At 38.1% G+C, this 14,421-nt stretch overlaps 1 protein-coding gene across 3 annotated transcripts in view; it reads right to left on the reverse strand.

Moving 5' to 3' along the window:
* Window positions 1-1,368: 1,368 nt before the first annotated feature.
* LOC139138488 (zinc finger protein 26-like) overlaps window positions 1,369-14,421 on the reverse strand; it is a 28,245-nt gene continuing 15,192 nt past the window's right edge. For all 3 annotated transcript variants that reach the window (XM_070706881.1, XM_070706880.1, XM_070706879.1), the window contains one exon: window positions 1,369-3,601. In XM_070706881.1, the coding sequence (XP_070562982.1) occupies window positions 1,513-3,525 (2,013 nt within the window). In that variant the 5' untranslated portion in view covers window positions 3,526-3,601 and the 3' untranslated portion in view covers window positions 1,369-1,512. The remainder of the gene's footprint in view (window positions 3,602-14,421) is intronic.

A 14,421-nucleotide genomic window follows, 5' to 3' on the forward strand; every position in this document is an offset into this window, starting at 1 on the left:
TGTAAACTAAAATATGCAAATTTCACCACGATTTGCCCAAATTTGGGAAAGGTCACTCCTATGCACTTCCATACCAAGTTTCAAATCAATCGGACTCGTGGTTTCAGAGAAGAAGATTTTTTGACCAAAAATGGGAGAAAAGTACAAAAAAATTCATGAAAAATAGCAAGTCCAAGATACTGACCCAAGATGTGCACAATCATTTCATGTCAGCCCAAAGTACGTACATGCTAATTTTTCATGTAATCTGCTCAGTGGTTATTGAGTTTTTTCAATTTTGACTGTTTTTACATTTTTTCACTTAATTTGCATATTTTTGGCAATGACAACTTCATTTGAACAAAATCTCATCTACAGCCCATCATCCATGTACACACCAAATATAAAGATGAAATGTACAGCGGTTTTGGGGTTATTGATGTTGACGGACAGACATACAGACATACAGACATACATACATTTCCCTAGCCTATAAGAATAGCTTCCATTGCCATATATACATATGACTATGGGAGCTAAAAATGATTCAGAGGGTCAATCATAAGACACTACCGGGCAACCCAACATGGAGAAAATGGAGAAGCGCAGTGAAATTGAACCCATGTCGGAATCCACGATATTTTGTCCTGTTGTTGCCGATACGACAACAGGGGAAACAGCAACGATACAACAACAGGTGAAGCTACAAGCTGTGATGATGATGCACCAGTTACCAAAAAATCCCGTCCAAAACCACACCAGGCTACCAAGAGCAGTGGGAGACTGAATATCCATGGTTAGGTTTTGATGTACCGGTATAATATAAATGTATAAATTTTGAACACTGCTGGTGCCTGGATTAGCTGCAATAACTCTACCTTTTGGTTGCAAGATGTGTTTGACAGCCACATGTATACCCTTTGCTATTACGTTTCAGCATGTTTTGAAACACAGCCCAGTTGTTCAAGTTGTTCTTTGAACTGTTTTCAATAATGTTACATGTACATCGTACAATCAAAATTTGTAGTGTAGAATCACTGAACGGCTCATCATATTTTGTAGTCAGTTTTTTTTCATCAATCGAGTGCAGGAGTGAAATTATACTTGCAAATACAGTCATTATGCAATTTTAGCAGACTAACGTGTATGCGGTATGTGACTGTGTCCTGTGTCCTCTAAAACTTATCACAATAATGTGTAAGACCACATTTGATGGTTGTCAAAAGTCAAGTTTTTCATTCCGAGCAAAAGCCTTGCCACACACTATGCAGACAAATATGACTTCTCATCTGTTTGTGTCCTGATATGAACTTTCAAAGATTGCTTAGATATGAAATCCTTGCCACACATTTTGCAGACAAATGGTTTTTCATTTGTATGTATTCTTGTATGAACTTTCAGACATCCGTTTTGTGTGAAACCCTTGCCACACACTTTGCAGACAAAAGGCTTCTCACCTGTATGTGTCCTCATATGAACTTTCATAGTTCCATTATATGTGAAACCCTTGCCACACACTTTGCAGACAAAAGGCTATTCATCTGTATGTATTCTTGTATGAACTTTAAGACATCCGTTTCGTGTGAAACCCTTGCCACACACTTTGCAGACAAAAGGCTTCTCATTACTATGTGTCCACATGTGACCTTTCAGATGTGTATTTCGTATGAAACCCTTGCCACAAACTTTGCAGACAAATGGCTTCTCACCTGTATGTGTCCTCATATGAAATTTCATAGTTCCATTATATGTGAAACCCTTGCCACACACTTTGCAGACAAAAGGCTTTTCATCTGTATGTATTCTTGTATGAACTTTCAGACATCCGTTTTGTGTGAAACCCTTGCCACACACTTTGCAGACAAAAGGCTTCTCACCTGTATGTGTCCTCATATGAACTTTCATAGTTCCATTATATGTGAAACCCTTGCCACACACTTTGCAGACAAAAGGCTTTTCATCTGTATGTATTCTTGTATGAACTTTAAGACATCCGTTTCGTGTGAAACCCTTGCCACACACTTTGCAGACAAAAGGCTTCTCATTACTATGTGTCCACATGTGACCTTTCAGATGTGTATTTCGTATGAAACCCTTGCCACAAACTTTGCAGACAAATGGCTTCTCACCTGTATGTGTCCTCATATGAAATTTCATAGTTCCATTATATGTGAAACCCTTGCCACACACTTTGCAGACAAAAGGCTTTTCATCTGTATGTATTCTTGTATGAACTTTAAGACATCCGTTTCGTGTGAAACCCTTGCCACACACTTTGCAGACAAAAGGCTTCTCATTACTATGTGTCCACATGTGACCTTTCAGATGTGTATTTCGTATGAAACCCTTGCCACAAACTTTGCAGACAAATGGCTTCTCACCTGTATGTGTCCTCATATGAACTTTCATAGTTCCATTATATGTGAAATCCTTGCCACACACTTTGCAGACAAAAGGCTTTTCATCTGTATGTGTCCACATATGAACTTTCAGAGTTCCATTTCGTGTGAAACCCTTGCCACACACTTTGCAGACAAAAGGCTTCTCATCTCTATGTGTCCTCATATGAACTTTCATAGTTCCATTATATGTGAAACCCTTGCCACACACTTTGCAGACAAAAGGCTTCTCATCTCTATGTGTCCTCATATGAACTTTCAGACTTCCATTAGATGTGAAACCGTTGCCACACACTTTGCAGACAAAAGGCTTCTCACCTGTATGTGTCCTCATATGAACTTTCAGACTATCATTATATGTGAAACCCTTTCCACACACTTTGCAGACAAAAGGCTTCTCATCTGTATGTGTCCGACTATGAACTTTCAGACTTCCATTATATTTGAAACCCTTGCCACACACTTTGCAGACAAAAGGCTTCTCATCTCTATGTGTCCTCATATGAACTTTCAGACTTCCATTATATATGAAACCCTTGCCACACACTTTGCAGACAAAAGGCTTCTCATCTCTATGTGTCCTCATATGAACTTTCAGACTTCCATTAGATGTGAAACCGTTGCCACACACTTTGCACACAAAAGGCTTCTCATCTGTATGTGTCCACATATGATCTTTTAAGTGTCCATTTTGTGTGAAACCCTTGCCACACACTTTGCAGACAAAAGGCTTCTCACCTGTATGTGTCCTCATATGAACATTCAGATGTCCACTTTGTGTGAAACCCTTGCCACACACTTTGCACACAAAAGGCTTTTCATCTGTATGTGTCCAGATATGAACTTTCAGATGTCCACTTTGTGTGAAACCCTTGCCACACACTTTGCAGACGAAAGGCTTCTCATCTGTATGTGTCAACATATGAACTTTGAGATTTCCATGACATGTGTAATCCTCACCACACAATTTGCAGGAATGTGGTTCTCCATTTTTATGTGTGTTGCCATGGCATTCATCCTCTTTTAAACTCTTACTGCATACTTTACAAACAAACGGAGTTTCCTCTTTGTGTATCCCTAGATGCCTTTGTAGATGATTAGTCCTTGTGAAACTCTTACCACACACTTTACAAGTGAATGGCCTCATCTTTATATGTTGTTGCCACACGTATGGTCTCTCTCAATTTCTGGTCCAACAATGCAAAAACTTCTTTGTGTCAGATCTGAAAGCAAACAGACAAAGTTTCAGAGAAGATCGTTTGACTGAAAACGGGAAAAAATGCCCCTAAAACACAAGTAAGCAACTTTTAACACAATTTGAACAAATCTGAATTAAAGGGGAACATCACCAAGGCTTATTTTTTCATATGTGCTAGCTTTGGGGTCACTTATTCACGAAAAAGCCATTTTTGCCATCTTTAACCCTCATGATTTTTTATAAAACTGGACAAAAGTAGTAGCAGAAGTTGCAGTCTAGTGCTTCATCAACTTAACCTTTTGAATGCTATAACTTTTTCCTGCCAAAATTTTAGTGCAACATTTTACCAAATTCTATGAATTTTTATGTCATTGTTTTGATAATTTTGGACCAACCGAACATTTTAATTCATTTGCTACAGTTTTTTCTCACAATTTTGGCAAAAATCTGGGAAAAATTGGATGGGATTTATTTTATACAGGGGACAAAAATAGACTTTGGCACTCAAAGGGTTAATGTATTTGAATCATGGGAAAAAAGCATCAAGCTTGGCGCTCTCATCATGTGACATGGCAGGGATTATCTTCTGATGGGCTTTGGCATTGTCCACTAAATGACGTTCACATCAGGTTGTGCATATACTTGCATAACATAAACATTACTTATGCAATTACGGACAGCCTGGCCTGAACATGAATGACACTGCAATGACATGAATGACAATGCAATACCAATGGGAAGATGGGCCATATTACGTGATGTGATTAGTTTTTGCATATTTTTACTGAAAGAGGGGTTGAACCATCTGATGTTACGTTTCCTGTCACTGCTTCTCCTTGTTGATTGGTTGGTCTTAATAAAGACTTTGGTCGGTATAACCACTTGTTTTCAACGCTATGTTGCAGTGACTTTTGTATGTATCAAAGATGCCCTTATCACTGGATATTGTTGAGATGCGTTTGCTTATTGCATCAGCTATATGTTTAATCATATATAGATGGAGGTTGATCAGACTGCCTATTGACATATATCGTAACATCACATGGTTCAAACCCCTTTCAGTAAAAACATGGAAACTAGTGGTAAAAATATCTTCAACACATTGATAAAAACTTTCCAAAGGAGTCCAAACTCCAAAAGATCTTCAAATTAATAGAAACACAATTAATGCCGCCATAGCAGCGAATTTTCTGCATTATTTTAATGATATTATTTTCCAACCGAAGTTGGTTGTGTAAATGTGCTAACTGAAGGATGGGTATAGAGGTATCACTGTTCGCTGATTTTTGGACCATGCCTACATGTTTTATAAGGTTAAATAATACAGTGTATCTTGTTTTCCAGAGTAGCAGGCCCTATGTATAGAACAACACTGCTGTGTAAAACCATTTGGTCAGAACCATCGATCATAAAGTTCCTAATACAGTGTTGGAAATAATCGGTGGCAATGGTGGCATTTGCCACCAAAAACTGTCAATCTGCCACCAAAATTTTTTTCTGGTGGTATTTTTCTGCCACTAAATTTTGGGTCATCATGTCATCGATTCTACGGCTTGACACTGAAGGAGCACGCATTGTCTGAGGGCGGAAAAACTCGTAAGCAAAAAAAAAAACCAAACTAATTGCAACATTTTGGCATGAATGAAAACATAGCGTGAATCCAAACTTGTGATTGGCTACTCTCCATATCGATGACAGAAGCTTTTGTACACTTGACATGTTGTTGCCCATTGTGATAGCCGCATACATGTATGCAGTCATAGGGCATAAGATTAAAGCATGTTGTGACATTTTGAAAACAAAGCCAAACTGCAGCCTGCGTGATTTAAATAATGATAAATACTTGCAATTCATTAGCCAGGACAGGGCTCAAAAATTGATATCGCTCGATGCCCGTTGCTAGTGAATTTTGCCGTCGGGCAAGTAAAATCAATATACTTCCCGTCCGATGGGCATCATGTGCACCAGCGGTTGAATTAACCATGGAGGTAGCAGAGACTACCTCCATGAATTATAGCTCTGGACAATTCAAGCTTGAAAACGTATTTCATTAGGTCTGTACACATCTACAATCATTGTAAATCCTTCAACTCTCAGAAGTGTTTTCTGAAAACCCTTGAAAATCTGCCAGACATCGCAAAATAATCGTTCTTGCTGTTGTAAAACACAAAAAGTCGTAAAAATAGAGTTTTGCGACATGTTCTCTCCGACGACACGGAGTGAACTCACTGTTTTGTACTGTTTGTATGTGTGCCGTAAAGTGGTATGCACTTGACAGTGGTTGCCATTCTCTTTCGGGTCAGTCACAATCAGGGTGCGCTAGATGATTTTCATTTGTTATGGACATACATCTGCTATTCAGACTGATATTATATTGCTTATTTGTTTCTAATAAATAGTAATAGTTATAGTTGTAACTAACTTGGTCACATAAAGAAATATTGCATATATTGTGCAGGTTTGGTTGTACATCCACAAAAATGCCTTTAAAAACTGTAAAAAGTAGCGTTATGCTGTTTCACTTCAAAATGTACTTAATTTCAAAATGTTTTTTTGAACATAGTGTTAAAATTGTGGAATTTTTAGCTTACATATGTTATTGCAGAATAGCTAACCTTTCTTTCACAAGTTATTTCATGTGACTATGTGCATCGGAACAGAAACTGTGGTATTTTTACCAAAACTGTAACATCATTCAGGGTTATCTCCCAAACGCTGGCGATTTTTTGTGTGACTATGTGTGATTGTGCTTATTTGGTGACACTTGAGCACCTGATTTTCTTTACAATTTATTACCAAAGATGTTGTTAAATTGTATGAAAAGTACGGTTTTTAGCATCTCATTTCTCATTTTTTGTGTACCTTTATCAGTAATCATAACCGTCGATGGATGCTACAGCTAACACACAGCATCGTACGCAGGGCTAGCGAGAGAGTTGCCGACATCGACGGTTATTTACGAGAAGTGAATAAAAGACTGGCATTTTTGGAAGCAATCGAGTAGCTGAGGTAGGCAGGGATACGACTTGGGCCCAAGAACGCTGAATTTCGGCAGTAATTTGGCTTTTTACGTCAAGTCCAAAAATGGATTTGAAGTCACCGACCCTACGTATGGGTCTTTGTACATGTAGGGCTGTGGTGAGCGGGGCGATTAGCTGTAGCGGAACACACAGCATCGTAGGCAGGGCTAGCTACCGTTTATTTTGTTGTTGCCAGCACCACAAAATTGTATTTTTACTGGCGATAAAGTACAGGAAATAAAACAGAGTGCCAAGCACATGACAAGTTTATGAAAATTCGTTTTACGACAGCCTTAAAACGACGCCGTCGGAGTGAACGAAATTCGTTGATCGTTCGTGCATCGTCCGGCACGATCACGATGTTGATGGCATCGGCTCGACATTATACCCGGTACAATCAGCAAATACAAAAATTCGCTAGTTACATTTTAAGAACACATGATTCACTTACGTTTACCTTTGTCTAATTTTTATTTTTTCGTAAAGTACTGCTGAATATCGTTAGATTTCTTTTTGGCACTTCCGATCGCTCGCACTGGTCCTTCAGATGTCGCCATTGTGTTTGTTGTTTGAGAACATTCACCTTGACCTCATGATCTATGACCTGCTCAGAACATGCTACAGGGCGCGAAACAAAATCGGCCAATCACTGCAATGATTACGTCGTGGTGAGATCTTGTCCTATGTAAATTTCTATGCATTGGAAAGAGTGAGTAAGAACGCTTAATCTGATTGGGCGTAGTACGTAATGCATTTCTAGATATATGTGTTTACAGAAGTACGAAGTACGAGTTTTATCGGGACATTTTGGCAAGTTTAACGTCGTTTTCTCTGTTATTTCAGACATATGGGCAAGGCTTCAGTGAAAATGCGACATATAGTAACTTTACTAGTGTGACACCAGCCGGCAGGTCACATGCTTTTTTGACTTGCCAGGCGGCTATTTTCGCCTGCTGCCGGCTTTTAGCGAGAACACTGATCGTTATGTTTTTTGTGTTTTATGACCATAAGTACATATACCTTTAGTTTATAAGTAGAAAAATGGATAAAATATTGTAATATTGAATTTAATTCCAACCTTGGCAAGCATTTTATACACAAAATTTAAGTAAAATTGCATATTGTATTGTTTTGTGAATAAATGAAAATGGAGATCGTTGTGGTCGGAATTTCTTGTAGCGTCCGTGACACACTCATATCTTAAGGACAACAGGAGTTATAAAAGATCTGATGTCACAGGCCTAAGTGTCAATAGGTGCCTACCTTAAATAAACAAATTATATAATTACTGTCCCATGCGTTCACTATCAATATTCCTAAAATATGGAAATGTAGCATCCGTGACGGTGTAGCGTCCGTGACTGTGTTTACTACATAGTCATAATTAATAACTATTTAAAACATTTTAAAGCAGTTAATCCACTGAAACATATAAATACTAGTGTGTATTGTGTGTACATACATGGAGTTGGATTACAAAATTTCTTCAAGGCATAAAATTGTAAATTTGCACAAAATTGATTTTTTTTTAAATAATAAAACACTCAAAAAGTTATGTTGAGCCTCAACTGTAACACTTTGATTGGTGTTTTTAAGAATGCAGTAATTATATTGAATATGTGATTAGAATTCTAGTGTAAAGAACAATGAATTCTGTGCTGTATATGCATTTATTATTGTGTATTCCATTTCAATTCATGATGTCACAGATGCTACTATAAAATGCAAACATTATTTTTCAGATTATAAGCCAATCTAAATGTGAAATAACCACCACATTTTATATAAAGGAAAATGAGGGCAACTCCACACATCGGCTCTACCAAGATTGTTTAGTATTACGATATGGTGAATAAAAGGATCATTGCATTTATTTTTTGTGGAATACATGGCAAGACACCGGTGAATCGATAGTGCTTTGACCCTAGTCGTGTGATCTGGGTCCCCGGTAAACGGATTTGTTGATTGAGTGATCGTCTTAACGGCGTTTCATAACCAAAAATGGGGTTCCTTCATCAGTCGCTCTCTGTTTTGTATCTCCTCCGCTTGGTTGTGTGATGAAGTCATCTTCGTCATCAAAGAGGAGAAGCCAGATTAGTTATTGAGAGAGTTAGCCACTATTGACTGAATCTATAGTGAGCGATCCGGTGTGTGGTGTCATATTATAAATAACAGGACCCAGCATCGACCAGAGTTTCTGGACGCTTATAAGGATTGTTGTTTTAGGGCATATTTTGAGCGTTGCTAGTGCTCGTTATGTTAACAGTAAATGTTGTACTAATCTGACAACGATTACTTGTTTTAGGCATTTAAATCGATTAACCGAACTTTTGGTTTTGTGTCAATTTTTCATGGACTTTGTAATAGATTTCAGGTCGATATTGGTGCCTGCTTTCCGGTGTTTGAAAAGCGTGTTGTGAAAGGCTGTTTCGAGAAATAAATCTTATTTCTCTTTGTTTAGCCATTTCCAGGTTTCATGGTTTCGTAACAATATTTGCTGTAAATGGCCTTTGAAATCGGTTTGGTCTGAGGAGAGTATTGGTTTATTTAATTCATGCCGCCAACTTTGATTACTTATATGGAAGCTCTCTCAGTTTTTTATTTTCTTTGCCAGATGATGTTTTCTGTACTGCTCAGCAATCTGTTCAGTTTGGTTGATTGTAGTACCAATTTGATGACAGATTGCATCTTGGTTTTATACGATAAGTTAATGGCATAAAATGGAGACAAATTCAAAAAAAATTCAGTTTCCCCGTGTTACACATGTAAAACCGCTATCGTGAAACCTTTTAACTGTTTGAGCAATGTGGACAAAGTGTGTTTGAATTAACTCACCGGACTTTTCGGTTGTCTTGCCGGATATCGACGGACTGCTTACTCCTTCACATGTTGGTCAAAGTTACATAATGAGCTATGATTTTGTAAGAAGGATTTGTTTTAGATGCTCGTTTTATAGACCATGAGGAGTGTCGTCAGAAAACGACTCGAGGGTTGATCCCAGAAGTAAAGCTGATTATTTACTCCAACTGATTTTTGCAGTAGTTGCTATAGCTTTCTTGTTCAATTTAAAGAAATTGTCAATGTTTTGACAAAATTTTCACAATTTAAATGTTTGATAGAGAAAGGTTTTGGAGCAAAGAGAAAGAAAAAACCAGATTGTTTATTGCTTTTTATATTTCAAAATTGACCTAACTTTCAAGTTTGATTTTGGTAGCGTCCGTGACAAAATTACATGTCATACTAAACAGAAAATATTTTAGAAAGAAGTTCATTTTGATTACACTGAATGGTATTAATATTGTTGCTATAGCATGGTTAATTCATGACAATAAAACTTTTAAGTACAGCATACCAGCGGAAGGACATAGAGAAGTTGAAAGTCCTATTAAAAAATATGACCAATATTGTTGTATTTCTAACTAAACTTGAGGTGGTGTTTATTCATGGAAAAATTAAGTAAATCATACCAAGTATAGCTTATTTTAATGCCAATATGCATCTTTCATATTGTAATAACATAAGAAATCATTAACAAATAATTGTTTAAAATTTTATTATGACATTTGTGTTTCATGTACAACATTTCTGTAGCGTCCGTGACACTGCGTCGACCATATAAAACAATGTGCACTGTGGTAATACTAATGACGTTTGCTTCACCAAATTTTAGGAAGATATGCCCCATACCATAACCTTTCAACATATTATTTAACTGGACAGTTATCATGAACTTGAAATTTTGACCTAAGTGACACACTCTAGCGCACCCTGATTGTGACTGACCCGTTTGTGCAAGTGTATGAGTCGTATGACAGTAGATCGGCTTCACGCGATAGTGTAATTGCACAATGTGCTTTGTAAATGGATGTAAACTTATTTGAAGCCATGGATCTCGGCAATGCTTACTGTTCAACGTAAATCAACACCCAGTAGAAAAAGTACAAGTTTACATCATAGTCGAAACGGGCTCAGTCGACCAAGGAGGCCACATATTGCAGCTACGTTATGCAGCAGTCAATGTAATCCCCGAGGGACCCCCACCTCGGGCAACACGGGACAAATGTGGGGGATTAGACTGTGTTTGCCATTAAACTATGCCTGAGGGGGTGGGGCAATCGCCTCACTTTGATCCCTTTCACGGACAAGTGCAGAATGTAAGAATATCCCACCCATTGCGGTGGGGGATTTACTTGTTTTAGGTGGGGAATTTCCAGATTGTCTTGCCCCAGGGGGTGGGGCATTTGACAAATTTCATAAGATTAATTTCAATATCCCCCACTATGCTCCGGGGTGGGGAGGGTGGGGGTTGACATTGACTGCCGCATTAGTGCGTGAGATGCACACAGTTTCAAATTACGTGACCTAGGGATGGGCTCTCACTTACAGAAAACAAATCTGCACTGAAGAGTAACGAAAACGAAACTTGAATCTGCTCTTGATGAATACATTTATCAAAATAAAACTTTGAAAGACTGCTGTGCTCAGTGAGCAAACATGTAAAAGGTAAAAGGGTTGCAGAAGTACATGTGCGTATGCATTGGCAGATAAACACTAGCAGAGCAGTTGTTTGTGATCTCAGCTTGACCAAAAGATAGCGCTATTTATAGTAGATATAGCGCTATATTTGTAGGTTCTTAGGAGTTTTTGTAGATCTCAAGAGGGTTAAATAGGTGTCATTTTACTTGTAGGTCTTCAGGAATAAGTCTTGTTATGCATCTACTTAGTACCTAATAACACCTATCTTACACCTAACTCTGTATTAGATCAACTGTAGGTGACAAATAGATTTGTGTAGGTAAAGCACACCTACATAGAACTATCATGACCTATCATACAACTAAAGGAAAATTGAGGCGCCCTCACAGGAGAACAAACGTAAAAGCCGTAGTTGAACTTTAAACCCTATTTGAATAAAGAATTCTGCCTATAGGGGTACACCCAATTGATCATTGTCTAGGGGATTTCCCGGCCTAAAAGTTTGTCGGCTGCAGGCTGGTGAATATTTATATGACCTTTGCGCTTGTTTTGGTTCCGTATTGCACTGAGTTTTCAACCAAAATCTTAAAATTAGCCGATCTGAGCGATAGCACGGAGGTTAGACATCGCATTGCTGACATTTTTTGTGGTAGTAGCAGTGACTCATTTTATGGTTTTACCAAGTCCAAACATCGAGGATGACATGTACTCTCAGTCCTCTGGTTCGACTATGTGATTGCCATGAATCGTCTGACAATAAAGTTGACAAAGACGGTGCAGCAATGATCAACCCGGAAATAACGCTGATATCGATTCAAGACCAACATCGTATGCTTCAACAACTTCAAGCTGCAGTAATTCTGACGACGATTCGGGTGAGTGGAGTCATGAATTTGAAACGAGAGATGGTTTGACGATAAGAACATTGATGTTTGGTCATGGCGGGAAGTTCGTAATCGGAGAATGACGGTACCTGTTGTAATATTGAACTACATCGTTACCCGAAGCCATGGAGGTACAACGAGTTGGATGTGGGAATAGAACGATACGCGAACTATCTGAACAGCATGGAGGCGTAGCAAAATGATTATAAGTCAAAATGGCCTGACATCTTGAGAACCCGGAACATTTGATCGAACATTTTCAAGTTTGTTTCAGACTAACACCACGATGGGTCTGGTTGATATGCTTATGTATGTATGTTTTTTCAAATATTTTTGCTTGAATTTCTGGCCAACTTGATCCAGTGCTTGCCTTCAGTGCTACTATGCCGAGAGACATGTTCACTTTGTTGACAGTGACAGAGTAATACATAAAAGAGGTGATCCTGCATTTGACAAGCTTTGGAAAATTCGTCGAATTTGTGGAACATGATCACCGGTATAATCTTAGAAAATGTGTAAATCTGAGCGATGTGCGATGTTTGTCTGTGGATGATACCATGGTCAAGTTCAAGTGACGTATATTATTCCACAGAAACAAGCCAAGCATTTAAGTTAACTGGAGTCTAAGCACAATCACATATATAAAAAAATAAATTTCTTGTGAAATTTTCGAACGAAAGATTGCTAAAATTCATAATTCATAAATTGTAATATGTTACTTGATAAAATGTGCATTTCCGTGCTTTTTAGAATGTAGTTACTGTGGTCACATACATAGGTCTATCATAGGTCACTTATAGGTGCTAGTTGTATCTTAGTAGGTGTGTTGCAGATTTATGTAGGCATGTTAGTAGGTCTGTCGTAGGTCTGTACTAGGTACAAGGTAGGTGTCACAGTAGGTGACTAGTAGATTTCTGTAGGTATCATGTAGGTTGAAATCCTTTTTTTCCAGGTGAGGCAAGTAGTAGGTGTGCAGTAGATTTTCGTAGATATTTAAATGACTTAATTTGCATCTCATAAATATTTCGTTGAAATTACTACTTAACGCCTATGATAGACCTACTTGTTAGCTTGCAGTTTTGTAATAGGTGTAGGTAGATTTCAAGTAGATATCCATTGTTTCAGTTGGAAATAAAGCTCTATACACAAAACTTTCACCTCTCTGTCACCTATTTGTCACCTCTGTAAAATAGCGCTATCACCTACTAAAAATAGCGCTATGTTTTTGGTAAGGGAAAGAGCAGCAGCCAGCCATGCACATTGTAAATCACACAATCTTATTACTCGTATGCAAAGATTTTAATTGGGATTAGGTTGTGGAAAAATTCCAAATTCAAAGATGTTTTCTAGGTGGCCAAATCTACAGAAAAGACTAAAGTATTCTCACATTTTTTCTGCGACATTTCAATTTGGTAATAGTCCTTCATTTTAGGCTATTGACAAAGGTTGAGACGACCCAAATAGCCAAAATTAGCCAAACCACCATAAACCACCATAAACGACCCATATCATCAAGTAAACGACCTAAAATAAGCACAGGGATGAAATATGTCTCAGATTTCTGGAGAAACCGCCCCAAAAACGGCGAAAACCAGCCGGCATTTTCGATCATTGCAAATTCCTATACATGCCATCAACGAGTTAAGGGGTTCGGTTTGTTTCTTCAATAGAGGGCGCTGTGCAAGATTGTTACTGCTTTTACAACGTAAAGTGTAGCACAGGGAATTCCCCGTTGTCGTGTTTAGTGGCTTACCAAGGAATGAGATCAAAGTTTTTAGTTTATTACATTTTTACAGCTCATTCACATTTTTTTTGATACTAACATTAATTTATTTGAATAAATTCTACAAACCAAATATTAAGATAACATGTGCCGTGGCCCTGGTTCCATACATGTACATACACATACCTGCATATTTGTGCATGCATGCATGCATGCACACAAACATATATATGCGTGCATGCAGGTTACCATGGAAAGTTGAAGATCTAGCAAATAAATAGCAAATAGATGGCATTGATGGAAAATCATTAAAGAGTCTCTCTTGGAGCAAAAAAAAGCGCAAATCTTCCAAAACATAGTTAAACACTAAAAATCGTAAACTTAACCTTTTTTTCACTCACCTGCACATTATTGGCCGGTGAATGAGAGTCTGGAGACCACATGTTTTCGAAAATTCGTCAATTATGCCCCACTAGCACTGCACTGCACAAAGTTTGAAAAAGCGCCCTCCTTCGGTGAGCCCAGTTACGATGCTGAAGTTATTTTCGTTTTCAGTTGTGTCATCGAAATGAGCCCCACAACTTGGTAATTGATAGTACCAGCAACATGGCTGCCCGCAATTCTGTCGACGGTTTCTCCAGAAGGTGGAGTTTTATTGTATCCCTGAATACCTAGAATGTTTGTTTTAGGTCGTTTACTTGATGATATGGGTCGTTTTTTGGTGGTTTATGCTGGTTTGGCT

This window comes from Ptychodera flava, chromosome 8 (genome assembly GCF_041260155.1).
Source record: "Ptychodera flava strain L36383 chromosome 8, AS_Pfla_20210202, whole genome shotgun sequence".
Lineage (NCBI taxonomy): Eukaryota > Metazoa > Hemichordata > Enteropneusta > Ptychoderidae > Ptychodera > Ptychodera flava.